At 42.7% G+C, this 13358-nt stretch overlaps 1 protein-coding gene across 11 annotated transcripts in view; it reads left to right on the forward strand.

The window, feature by feature from the left end:
- Positions 1–8388, forward strand: part of bmpr1ba (bone morphogenetic protein receptor, type IBa) — a 602440-nt gene extending 594052 nt beyond the window's left edge. For all 11 annotated transcript variants that reach the window (XM_063046872.1, XM_063046868.1, XM_063046873.1 and 8 more), the window contains one exon: positions 3979–8388. In XM_063046872.1, coding sequence (XP_062902942.1) covers positions 3979–4104 — 126 coding nt within the window. In that variant the 3' untranslated portion in view covers positions 4105–8388. The remainder of the gene's footprint in view (positions 1–3978) is intronic.
- Positions 8389–13358: the final 4970 nt, after the last annotated feature.

A 13358-nucleotide genomic window follows, 5' to 3' on the forward strand; every position in this document is an offset into this window, starting at 1 on the left:
TACCATTAATACTATATTCTGCCATCATATTTGACCTACCAAAATGAACCACTTCTCACTTATCTGGGTTGAACTCCATCTGACACTTCGTAGCCCAGTTTTGCATCCTATCAATGTCCCGCTGTAACCTCTGATAGCCCTCCACACTCTCTACAACACCTCCAACCTTTGTGTCATCAGCAGATTTACTAACCCATCCCTCCACTTCCTCATCCAGGTCATTTATGAAAATCACGAAGAGTAAGGGTCCCAGAACAGATCCCTGAGGCACCCCACTGGTCACCAACCTCCATGCAGAATATGACCCGCAAAACAATGTCCCCTTGGATCCCATGCCTCTGTACTTTCTCAATAAGCCTTGCTTGGGGTACCTTATCAAATGCCGTGCTGAAATCCATATACACGACATATACGGCTCTACCTTCATCAACGTGTTTAGTCACATCCTCAAAAAATTCAGTCAGGCTCATAAGGTACAACCTGCCTTTGACAAAGCCATGCTGACTATTCCTAATCATATTATACCTCTCCAAATGTTCATAAATCCTGCCTCTCAGGATCTTCTCCATCAACTTCCCAACCACTGAAGTAAGACTCACTGGTCTATAATTTCCTGGGCTATCTCTACTCCCTTTCTTGAATAAAGGAACAACCTCCGGAACCTCTCCCGTCCCCATTGATGATGCAAAGATCATCGCCAGAGGCTCAGCAATCTCTTCCCTCACCTCCCACAGTAGCCTGGGGTACATCTCATCCGGTCCTAGTGACTTACCTAACTTGATGCTTTCTAAAAGCTCCAGCACATCCTCTTTCTTAATATCTACATGCTCAAGCTTTTCGATCTGCTGAAAGTCATCACTACAATCACCAAGATCCTTTTCCGTAGAGAATACTGAAGCAAAGTATTCATTAAGTATCTCTGCTATTTCCTCTGGTTCCATACATACTTTCCCACTGTCACACTTGATAGGTCCTATTTGTTCATGTCTTATCCTCTTGCTCTTGTAGAATGCCTTGGGGTTTTCCTTAATCCTGCCTGCCTAGGCCTTCTCATGGCCCCTTCTGGCTGTCCTAATTTCCCTCGTAAGCTCCTTCCTAATAGCCTTATAACCTTCTGGATCTCTAACATTACCTAGCTCTCTGAACCTTTTGTAAGCTTTTCTTTTCTTCTTGACTAGATTTATTACAGCCTTTGTACACCACAGTTCCTGTACCCTACCATAACTTCCCTGTCTCATTGGAACATACCTATACAGAAATATCCCCTGAATATTTGCCACATTTCTTCCGTGCTTTTCCCTGAGAACATCTGTTTCCAATTTAAGCTTCCAATTTCCTGCCTGATAGCCTCATGATTCCCCTTACTCCAATTAAATGCTTTTCTAACTTGTCTGTTCCTACCTCTCTCCAATGCTATTGTAAAGGAGACAGAATTAAGATCACTATCTCCAAAATGCTCTCCCACTGAGAGATCTGACACCTGACCAGGTTCATTTCCCAACACCAGATCAAGTACAGCCTCTCCTCTTGTAGGCTTATTGTGTCAAGAAACCTTCCTGAACACACCTAATAAATTCCACCCCATCTACAGCCTCGCTCTAGGGAGATGCCAATTGATATTTGGGAAATTAAAATCTCCCATCACAACAACTCTGTTAATATTACACCTTTCCAGGATCTGTTTCCCTATCTGCTCCTCAATATCCCTGTTACTATTGGGCGGCCTATAAAAAAACACCCAGTAAGGTTATTGACTCCTTCCTGTTCCTAAGCTCCACCCACAGAGACTCCGTAAATAATCCCTCCATGGCGTCCACTTTTTCTGCAGCTATGACACTATCTCTGATCAACAGTGCCACGCCCCCACCTCTTTTGCCTCCCTGTCCTTTCGGAAACATCTAAAATCTGGCACTTGAAGTAACTATTCCTGTCCCTGAGCCATCCAATTCTCTGTGATGGCCACCACATCATATCTTACCAATCAAGAAACTATCAATCTTTGCACTAAATTCATCAATGACTTGTCATCTGTGGGAACGAATTTCACAGATTCACCACCCTCTGGCTGAAGAAGTTTCTCCTTATCTCGGTTATAAAGAGACATCGCTTTATATTAAGCTATGGCCTTGGGTCCTGGACTCTCTTACTACTGAAACATTCTTTCCATGCCCATTCTATCCAGGCCTTTCACTATTTGGTAGGATCCCCTCTCAACGTTTTGAATTCCATCAGGTACAGGTCCAGAGCCATCAAAGCCTCCTCATATGCTAAAACTTTCCTTCATGGGATCATAATTTGTGAATTTTGTCTGAACCCTCTCTGAAGCCAGCACGTTTTTTCTTAGATACAGGATCCAAAATTTAGGACCATAAGAATAGGAGCAGAATTAGGCCATTCAGTTCACTGTGGTCTGCTCCGCTATTCCATCATGGCTTCCCATAACCTTTGACACCCTGACTAATCAAGAATCTATGAAACTCTGGTTTAAATATACCAAATAACTTGGCCTCCACAGCTAGCTGTGGCAATGAATTCCACAGATTCACTATCCTCTGGATCCAATTCCGTGTACACCACTGTAATACTGATACACCTGATTTTAGCTTCTCCCTCTTAAACTGCAGGGTAAAAACTTATTATATTATGATTACTTTCTCCAAAGGGTTCCTTTACCTTAAGCTCCCTAGTCAAATCTGGTTCATTATACAACAGTGAATCCAGAATTGTCTTTTCCTTAGTGGGCTTAACCACAAGCTGCTCTTACAAATCCTGTAGGCATTCCACAAACTCCTTCTCTTGGGATCCAGCACCAACCTGATTTTTCCAATCTACCTGCCTGTGGAAATCCCCCATTGCTATTGTAACATTGCACTTTTAATATGCCTTTTCTATCTCTGGTTATAATTTGTACCCTACATCCTGCCTACAGTTTGGAGGTCTGTATATAATTTGCATCATGGTCTTTTTAACCTTGCAGTTTCTTAACTCTACCCACAAGGATTTGATATCATCCTATCCTATGTCACTTTTTTCTAAGGATTTGATTTTAATTTTTTACCAACAGAGCCACCCCACCCCCTCTGCCCACCTACCTGTCTTTCCAATGTGTATCCTTAGGAGTTAAACTCCCAAATATGATCTTCCTACTGCCACGTCTCATTAAGGCCCACAACATCATACCTGCCAATTTCTAACTGTGCTACAAGATCATCTACTGTACTTTAGTCCAGATACTGTGTGCATTCAAATATACCACCTGTATTCATCAGCCTTGCAAATTTTACCCTGAAGTTACATTTCAACCTATCCCACCGACTGCAAGTTTGCCCTAACATCTGCCTGTCCTTGTTCACAGTCTCACTACACACTGCATTTAGTTTTATACGAATTGTCCCTATCCCTCCAGTTCCCATCCCCTTGCCACAACTTTATAAATGTCTCAAAAAGCCTCAGCAGTACACCCTCACTTTTATATTCCAGGTGTGGACGGCGATAATGGGCAGATAGAGCTAGATGGAGGAGGGATGGGGGGATTTCATTTACCAATGAACAATAACTATCTGCTTTAATGAAGAGTAGATATACAGGCAGCTCAGAGTACTGGAGACACATATTTAATCCTGGCCACTGGTGCTGTCTGTGTGGGGTCTTGTTCTCCTTGTGACTACGTGGGCTTCTTCCCACATCCCAAAGACGTTCAGGTTGATATGTTACTGTAAATCACCTGTCGTGTGCAGGTGACGGGTAGAATCTAGAAGTTGGGGTGACAGTTGGAGGGGAATTAATGGGAATATGGGAAGAACAACATGAGTAACATTAGTGTAAATCAGCTCTTTCCCTAATCTGTCACTTGGTGGCTCTAAAGTATTGGAGAAATGTTGCTGGCAACTGGCTATGACTTGTGTTTGATGTAGCAAGTTTATTTGTATCTGGGCATCACTGATGTTTCTCCGTGCTTGTGTCTGTTCACTTCCACAGTGTCTGAGACAAATGGGTAAAGTTATGAGCGAATGCTGGGCCCACAACCCAGCCTCCCGGCTAACAGCCCTACGAGTGAAGAAGACCTTGGCCAAAATGTCCGAGTCCCAAGACATAAAGCTCTGATGTCAACCCAGAACTCCACAGTTCCAGAGAACCCTTGTGTAGCACCTGACCCACAACAACTGGAGGGAGGTGTGACCTCTCGACCCTTTTCAAATATTTTCCTTCTTGTTGTCTCGTTCGCGATGCCATCGAGTTGGCACTGCCGTAAGGGAGGACTGCACTGTCCAAATCACCAGGAATGGGCTGCAGGAGCATTCATGGGGTTTTCTTTTTGTTTGTTTATGCTTGCATCTAGCAACAGGTTTCAGAGATCAGTGCAATGGAGATTGCATGCTTTGCTTTCTGTGAAAGCTGCTCACGTCATTTTTTTTAAAGTATTAAGCATTGCAAGACAGATGGCAATTTAAGTCTGTTCTGAATTGTGCATAAGCTGAGTAGGTTGCTCACCCTGTTAACTCCAAGCATGTCTTCACAAAGATGCTATCTGTTTAACTTACTCAAGCTTTTAAGAACTGAGGGCTGGGAGCTGGAAAACCCAACTGCACCGTGATCTGCTTCCTGAACCCAAGTTGGTTTGAAGATGGAGGATCTGCTCAGAAGCTCCAGTGGATTCCACCATTGTCAGCTTTGAACTGAAATGTTTTGTTGTGATCCTTTTATGGGATTTGGCCATCATGGGCAATACCAGAGTTGATTTCCTCTCCCCAGTTGGCCTTGAGGAGGGGTAGTGAGCCATCTCCTTGAAAGGCTGCAGTCCGTACACTGAAAATGCTTCCATAGTGCTGATGGACAGGGAATTCCAGGATTTGGACCCAGCCACTGCAAAGGAGTGGTGAAGTATTTCTAAGTCATAATGCGGAACATATTGGAAAGGAATCTGCAGGGAGCGATGTTCCCGTGTGCCTACTGCCCTTGTACTTCTTGGTATTAGAGCAGTCGGTTTAGGAAATGCTGTTAGAATAGCCAAGTATACACACTGAAATAACAACAGTGCATTTTTATTGACATACACTGAAGCCACAGCATGCCATTGACATAGGGAATGAACGTTTCGGGTGACGGTTCAGTACCAGCCAAGTGCTCTGATTTGTCCTGGATGGTACTTTATAACTAACAAGTAGTTGGAGATGGACACCTTTAACAGGAGCTAAATGCTAAAGATCATACAAGAAATGTAGAATTTAGCAGAAACACAGAGACATATACACTGCAGGGCTGATTTCTTTAACTTCCTGTAATTTTTCTCCCCCTCCATTCCCCATTCTGGCTCCTCTCTTACCCCTTCTCTGTGCGAGATTTTTGTCTATTGTAGTTCCCCCCTCAAGGAAACACATCCCAAAGCTCCAATGTATCACCTTCAGAGAGCAGGAGAAGGGAAGTGTTTTCGCTGAGTTAATAAATGAAGGTCCACTCTCTCTAAAATGATCTCACAGTGAAGGGGCATTATCCTTGCTCACTCTGAAAACAATTAAAATCAGACCAGTCTTTCTGGTGAAGGTGCTCCCACTATACTGATGGGCATGGTATTCCAGCATCCACTCCCAATAATAGAATGGCAATATCTTTCCAAAAGGCAGGAGTGATCAGTAGGGCAGGGGAGGGAGGTTTGGTAGCATTTCTGGTTCATTGCTTTCCCAGGTCTTTAGGGGTCAGGGTTAAAGGTTAAAAACATATAACAATATAGTATAGTGAAAGGCTATTGGACTCAAGATGTTGGAAATGACTATGATATCACTTTAAACTAGCTCCATTTGGCTGCATGTGATCTTTATCCTTGCATTCCCTGCCTGTTCATGTGGCAATACCTCTTGAATGCTGTAATTGTATCTGCTTCAACCATTTTTTAAAATTCCATTATGCCTGGTCCAGGCAGCTACCTCTCTCTGCTGAAAAACTTACCTTACAAATCTCCTTTACGCTCCCCACCCCCACCTCCACTTTAAAGCTGTGCTCTCCACTACTGGAGAGAAAAGTGACTTAAGCCTGATTTATATTTCTGCGTCAAATGTATGCCGTACGTACTACGTACCCTACACCGTAGGGTGACGTTCACCTCCCCAAAGAAGTAACTCACGCATCGTGGCGAGGCAGACCGCAACAACTGTGATTGGTCCGCTTTCAGTAACATCACATTTCCGCTTGCTTTTCTCCGCCATGTCCGTACACTGATGCAAAATAAATGGTTGGAGATGATGAACCAAATCGTCAAATCTACCTGCCGACATCCGAAAAAACTTGAAATGCATTTCCTTGTCCATGTCTCTCATGAAGAAACTCAACACAGTGGCATAGAAACCCCACCACTAACTAGCGTTTTGGCGGTGAGTTGCAGAGGGACGCAGACACAACAACACATGCTCGCTGCAGTGTAGGGCTACGCAGAAGTATAAATCACACTTAAGCCACCAATGCTTCTCAGAATTTATACACTTCTCTCAGAAGTGGACAATTCAGCTCCCCACTCCATTTTGCCTGGTTATTTCATCCAAATCATTGATACAGTGGGTGTACAGTTGGGGTCCCAGCACCCAGCAGTTGAAGTGAAAATGTACAGTTGAGAAGTGAAGCAGGCCCCACATCTGAATGTCAGTTCTGATGTTAGTCAGGGGTAATAGTTAACATTTCACTGAAGGGAATGTGTATCAGAAGGGTGCAACATAGTTTTAGTAACCAGTGAATTACATAATGGGTTTGCACCATACAGCTATGGATCACACTTAATCAGTTTGCAGAGTTTCTCCACCCCTTGTGGCTGCTCATGCTTTGAAGTTGGTACTGTGTCTTTGGCTAATAAGGAATCCATTTGTCACTAAAAGAGAGAGGAGAGTGACCCAGTCTAGACACTAAGGGCTCAGATAGGGTGCTAATGGTGAGGCTATGCCACTTACCTTTGACTTTGGGGAAAAAAAAATTCTGCTAAAAGATCTAATGAACTCAGTGACTTGAACCTACCTACTCTTCACCGACATCAATTTCTGTCAAGTCTCAGTTTGGTGAGATTCCTGATACTCGGAGTTGTCATCAAGCTGACTGGACAGCCAATCACATTAAAGAATTATTTGGCTGAAAAAGCACAGTTGTAAACCCACATTTCTTAAACCTTACAAAATAAAAAGCACAAACATAAGAGCAGAATGTATAGACAGAGTTAAACGCAATCAGGATTATCATGAGTAGACTCTGATATTTTAAAATATTTTATGGTCCATTGTATTTTGATAGATTTATCTGGGAGAATTATAAATCCAAACACATAAATTAGGGATAGACAGGTTGCAAACAGCATTTATGACTCAGTATACTATTAAGATCCAGTTTATCTTACAAGGAGAATAGTTTATAAACACCTGAAGATTACATTCCCTTACATACAGTGCTTTCTCCAGAGGAGCTGGAATGGACCCAACATCAAATTCAGGGTTTTCTTGTTTAGTTGTGCATGTATGCATTTGAATTAGCAGTGTAATGACAGCAAGCTCCAAGCCATTGAATTCTCATGCAAATTCTGAATATTAAAACGAGGACTATGCACCAGAGCTTGCATTGGACAATCAGAAACTCAGTTGGAAAGAAGATTAGGCACAATATGCAGTAATTCAAGCTTATGTATTATTTTGTTTTAAAATAAATATAAACCCTTTAAGTGCACATCTGTGTCTCAGTAGATTGTGCTCCCATTTTTAAGGAATACTAATTTTATCTCTCCTTTAACCTCACCCTTTTTGGTTGAAACTGCAGTGTTTAGTTTTATGAGAGCCTGAGATTGAAGTTAAAGGGAATTGTTCCGTGCTGTGTTTAGTGTCTTAAAATATGGCAGTGAACAATTTCAGTTGTGCGTTCTTCTCTCATCCCACACTCCTCACCCACCCCACCCCTTTACCCTTCCTCTCAGTCCTGTCAGGTTTCAGGCAGGATTGAGGAAATGCTGTTTGCTGCTTTTGTGAGCCAAATGAAGTCAGAAAAATAATGGGCCTGAGGGATCTCAGATTCCCTCACCACCAAGGGGGTAATTGGCTCCAATCGCTACATCAGGAAAGCTGAAACCGATGACAATGTTAGAACACCTGAACTTTGCAGAGAGTGTTGTACTTTGTTAAATTACTAATGAAACTCTCTTGATTGTATAACTGGAAGCAAACCATTGTTTTATTTTACATCTGTATAGATGAAATATGATAAACAGAAAGCTGCAGCTCACTGGGAAACAGTGCCTTATTTAAACTGTACATAGTTGTAAATCAGAAAGATTAGAAGACAGAATATTAGTTGTATATGCTATAAATATGTACTGTGTTTACCATTTCCCTAATAAAGAAATTCAGACAACCACACTTCCAACTCGCTGGTGTGCTTGTGCCTTCCCTCCCCTTTAATTTAATTGCTATATTACAGGTAATGTCACAAAATGAACTTTCCGCCCAAGCCAGGCTTTGATGAATAAATCTTTTTGTGAAATGCAGACTTATACAAATTGTTAGAATCAATACTTCTTCCTTCAGACCCAGCTCCATCTGTCCAGGTGCTACAACTCAAATTTGTACTGATGGGTGCTCGTGCCTTGCCACTCTTCAGGACTAGTTTTATGTGCTGGGGCGCTGTTGAGGCTCAGACATTGAGTCCATTCAAGCCAGAGATGAGGAGATTCTCAAAGAGCAGGGGAGTCTAGGATTATGGAGATGGTGTAGGAAAGTGTCATTGAGGTAGAAGATCTGTGATGATCTTGATGAATGACAGAGGGCTCAAAGAAGCAAATAGCTCTAATCCCGCTCGTATTTTCAACAAACAAGAGAAAATCTGCAGATGCTGGAAATCCAGGCAACACACACAAAATGCTGGAGGAACTCAGCAGGCCAGGCAGGACCTATGGAAAACAGTACAATCGATGTTTCGGACCCAAACCCTTTCATGTAATACAGAGTCACAGCATGGATTCAGGCCCTTTGGCCTAACAAGTCTGTGCTAACCATGGTTACCACCCCGGGTAGTCCCAATTTCCTGCGTTCAGCCCATATCGCTCCAAGGCCTACCCCTCCATGTACTTATCCAAGTGCTCTTAAATGATACTAACACCCTCAATAAAAACTTTTCACAGTTCACTTCCATACACTCCTCACCTTCTGTGTGAAAAAGATGCCTTAGGTACCTTTTAAATATTTCCCTTCTTACCGTAAGCCTATGCTCCCCAGTTTTGGACTTCCATACGCTGAGGAAAAGGCTGTACTATCCACGTTATCTGTGCTTCTCATAATTTTAAATACTTCTATAATGTCACCCTTCATCCTACATTCTAAAGAATAGAGACCTAGCCTGGCGAATCTCCTCCTAAAACTCTAGTCCTGGCATTCTTATCATAACCTTTCCTTACAACTTTAATCCTGGCATCATTCTCTGCATTCTTTCCAGTTTATCAATGCCTTTACCATGATGGGGCAACCATGAATGTACACAGTACTCCAAGTGGGGCCTCACCAATGATGTATATATCTGAAACACATTCCCAACTCTCGTACACGAGGGAATCATGGTTAAACTGATAGCAGTAGAACAGGAGTGAGAGAGAGTCAAAACACTGACTGAACTGGCCAGATGGTCTATTTCTTTGCAGAAAATAGCACTTATGGCTAATACAAGGGGGGCATAATTTGAAGGTGATTGGGGGAATGTCAGAGGTAGCTGTGCTTTTTTTTAAAAAAAACAGTGTGTTTGGAATGTGCTGCCAAGGGCGGTGGTAGAGGTAGATACATGAACATTTAAGCTCTAAGAAAGGCACATGGATGATAGAAAATGTAGGAGGAAAGGGTTAGATTGATCTTAGAGCAGGTTAAAAGTTTAGCATAACATTATGGGCTGAAGGGCCTGTACTGTGCTGTACTTTTGTTTTAAAGATTTAGTGACTTACAGCACAGTAGCATAGGACCTAATTCTGCTCCTATATCTTATGGTCAAATATGTTTCCCATCTGAGTGAATGCATTCAGTTATCCCACTGTGTGCATGTGTTACTGTGGGACAATGGGTACTTGCAATGAAGTTTTATACAGAGTGCATTATTTTCTGGTGTAATTATGTAGAAGAGTTCATTGTGGTAATCACGTTTGGGGAGAAAGGTGCAAAAGCAGGTAATTTAGCAAGACACAAGAAAGAACGTTACCTGTCAATCAACTGGAAATGAAAGTGCAGTCAATTGCAGAGCAGAATTCTTGAATGCAGGAAAATAAAACCAGGATCAGAAGTTGACCACTCAGCAACTGAAGCTTGTCCACCATTTAGTATAACCTTGGCCTCATCTTCTCTTCTACACACTTCTTACACTCAATTGCCTGTATTATGCATCTCCTCTTTAAATGCCTCCACTGATCCAGCATCCAAATCCCTTCGGAGATTCACTGCTCTCTGTGACACTGCCACTCAATAAATCCCCAAAAAACACTTTCCTCGGTAATTATAGAGACCAAGAGTCCTGCACATTTTTGTGGTGATCTACAAACCAAGAAATAGGGCAATGATAGACCATTGCCATTGGGAGATCCGATCATTAGAGGCTTACAGTTACCATTACCCTGACCTCCACACCATTTCCCATGCACGAACCTAATCAGTCTTTGCCTTTTCAAAATGCAAATAAATCCCTTCTCTCAGAATCTCATTAACTTTCCCACTACTGATGCAAGGCTTACCGATTTATAGTTCCCTGGGTTACTACGGCTGCCCTCTGAAATAAAGGCACCCCGTTTGCTATACTCCAGTCTTTGGGCAGCTCACATGTAGCTAACAAATCTCTGTTCTAACCATCTCTTCTGTTGTCACTCAGGAAACACTAGATCAGCCCCAGGGATTCATTTACCTTTATACCTCCAACAATTCCTACTTCACCCTGATAAAAGGTCTCAACCAGAAACATGAATAGATGACTCCTGACCCCATTTCCTCCAGAATTTTGTGTAAGTTGCTTAAGATTTCCTGCATCTTGCGTCTCATATGTAATGTTGATATCAGGTTGTCACTTTTCCCTCCCATGAACTCAACAGCTTCCAAGTCCTCCTCAGTGAATATAGATGAAATGTACAGTATTCATTTAAAACCTTATCCTCTCCCGGTGGCTCCACAGAAAGCTTACACTACTGACCCATTCATCATTCAGGATGAGGTAGTAAATTGGATTCAATATTGGCTTAGCGGGAGAAGCCAAAGAGTAATAGTAGATGGTTGCCTGTCTGACTGGAGGCCTGTGACTAATGGTGTGCAGCAGCGATCAGTGCTACGTTCTTTTATGGTAAAAAGCAAGGAAGGCTATCATCTCGCAGAGGGATCTGAGCCAGCTCGAAAAAAAACATAGCAGGTGGAACTTAATGCAGACAAGTGTGAGGTGTTACACTTTGGTAGACAAATACTTGGGGTAGGATATACACAGTGAACTGTGGTAGAACAAAGGGATCTGGGAATGCAGATTCATACTTCCTTGAAAGTTGCATCACATGGAGATAGGGTCAAAAAGAAAACTTTAACACATTGACCTTCAAAAATAGAAATACTGAACACCTTCCTAATTTTCTTGTTAAGTGCACTCCCACAGTACATTCTGTATACTCCCCAAAGACTAACGTAAGTAATCCCAATTGCCTTTACCTGACATATGCCTCCTTTTTCTTGAATAAATTCCCAGTATACTTGACAACCAAGATCTCATGATCTTGTCATCCTTACCATACTGGTAGCAGTACATTACAATACATAAAACCTATAAATTACAATAAATATATACACACACACACACACACGGGGTGATTGGTAAGTTTGTAGCCTAAGGTAGAAGGAGTCAATTTTAGAAAACCTAACACATTTATTTTTCAAGCAACACACATAAAAGTTGTTGGTGAACACAGCAGGCCAGGTAGCATCTCTAGGAAGAGGTACAGTTGATGTTTCGGGCCAAGACCCTTCGTCAGAACTAACTGAAGGAAGAGCTAGTAAGAGATTTGAAAGTGGGAGGGGGAGGGGGTGATCCGAAATGATAGGAGAAGACAGGAGGGGGAGGGATGAAGCCAAGAGCTGGACAGTTGATTGGCAAAAGGGATACGAGAAGATTATGGGACAGGAGGCCTAGGGAGAAAGAAAAGGGGGAGGGGGGGAAACCAGAGGATGGGCAAGGGGTATAGTGAGGGGAACAGAGGGAGAAAGAGGATAGAGATAAAAAGAATGTGTGTATATAAATAAATAATGGATGGGGTACGAGGGGGAGGTGGGGCATTAGTGGAAGTTTGAGAAGTCAATGTTCATGCCATCAGGTTGGAGGCTACCCAGATGGAATATAAGGTGTTGTTCCTCCAACCTGAGTGTGGCTTCATCTTTACAGTAGAGGAGGCCGTGGATAGACATGTCAGAGTGGGAATGGGACGTGGAATTAAAATGTGTGGCCACTGGGAGATCCTGCTTTCTCTGGCAGACTTTCCCAGTCTGCATCGGGTCTCGCCAAAATATAGAAGGCCACATCGGGAGCACCGGACGCAGTATATCACCCCAGCCGACTCACAGGTGAAGTGTCGCCTCACCTGGAAGGACTGTCTGGGGCCCTGAATGGTGGTGAGGGAGGAACAACATAGTCCCCTCCTACATTGACACACTTTGTCCAGTGGTCGTGGAGCATACGGATCTTGGACCTCCAGAAAGTGTCCACAGCAGGGGTGATTGATAAGTTCGTGGCCTAGGGTAGAAGGAGATGAGTTATACGGCTCTTGTTACATGCACGTGCAGTTCATCGCTGAGTGTTTATGCAGAAAGTTTGAATTTAATAACTCATCTCCTTCTACCTTAGGCCATGAACTTATCAATCACCACAGATGAGTTATTAACTTTAAACTTACTGCATAATCAGTCAAAGAGTTGAACTGCATATGCATGTAACGAGAGCCGTATAACTCATCTCCTTCCACCTTAGGCCATGAACTTATCAACCACCCCTGCTGCAGACACTTTCTGGAGGTCCAAGATCCATATGCTTCACGACCGCTGGACTAAGTGTGTAAATGTAGGAGGGGACTATGATGAAAAATAAATGTGCTAGGTTTTCTAAAATTGACTCTTTCTACCTTAGGCCACGAACTTATCAATTGCCCCTCGTATACTTCTTATTGTAACTTATATAGTCATAGAACACTATAGCAGAGAAACAGAACCTTCTGCCTATCCAGTTTGTGGTGAACTATTAATCTGCCTAGTTCCATCGACCAGCTTCTGGATGTTAGCCCTCCATATCCCTCCCATCCATGTACCCATTCAAATTTCTTTTAACTGTTGAACTCACCCCACACCTCCCAC

This window comes from Mobula hypostoma, chromosome 4 (assembly GCF_963921235.1).
Source record: "Mobula hypostoma chromosome 4, sMobHyp1.1, whole genome shotgun sequence".
In the NCBI taxonomy this organism is placed as follows: Eukaryota; Metazoa; Chordata; class Chondrichthyes; order Myliobatiformes; family Myliobatidae; genus Mobula; species Mobula hypostoma.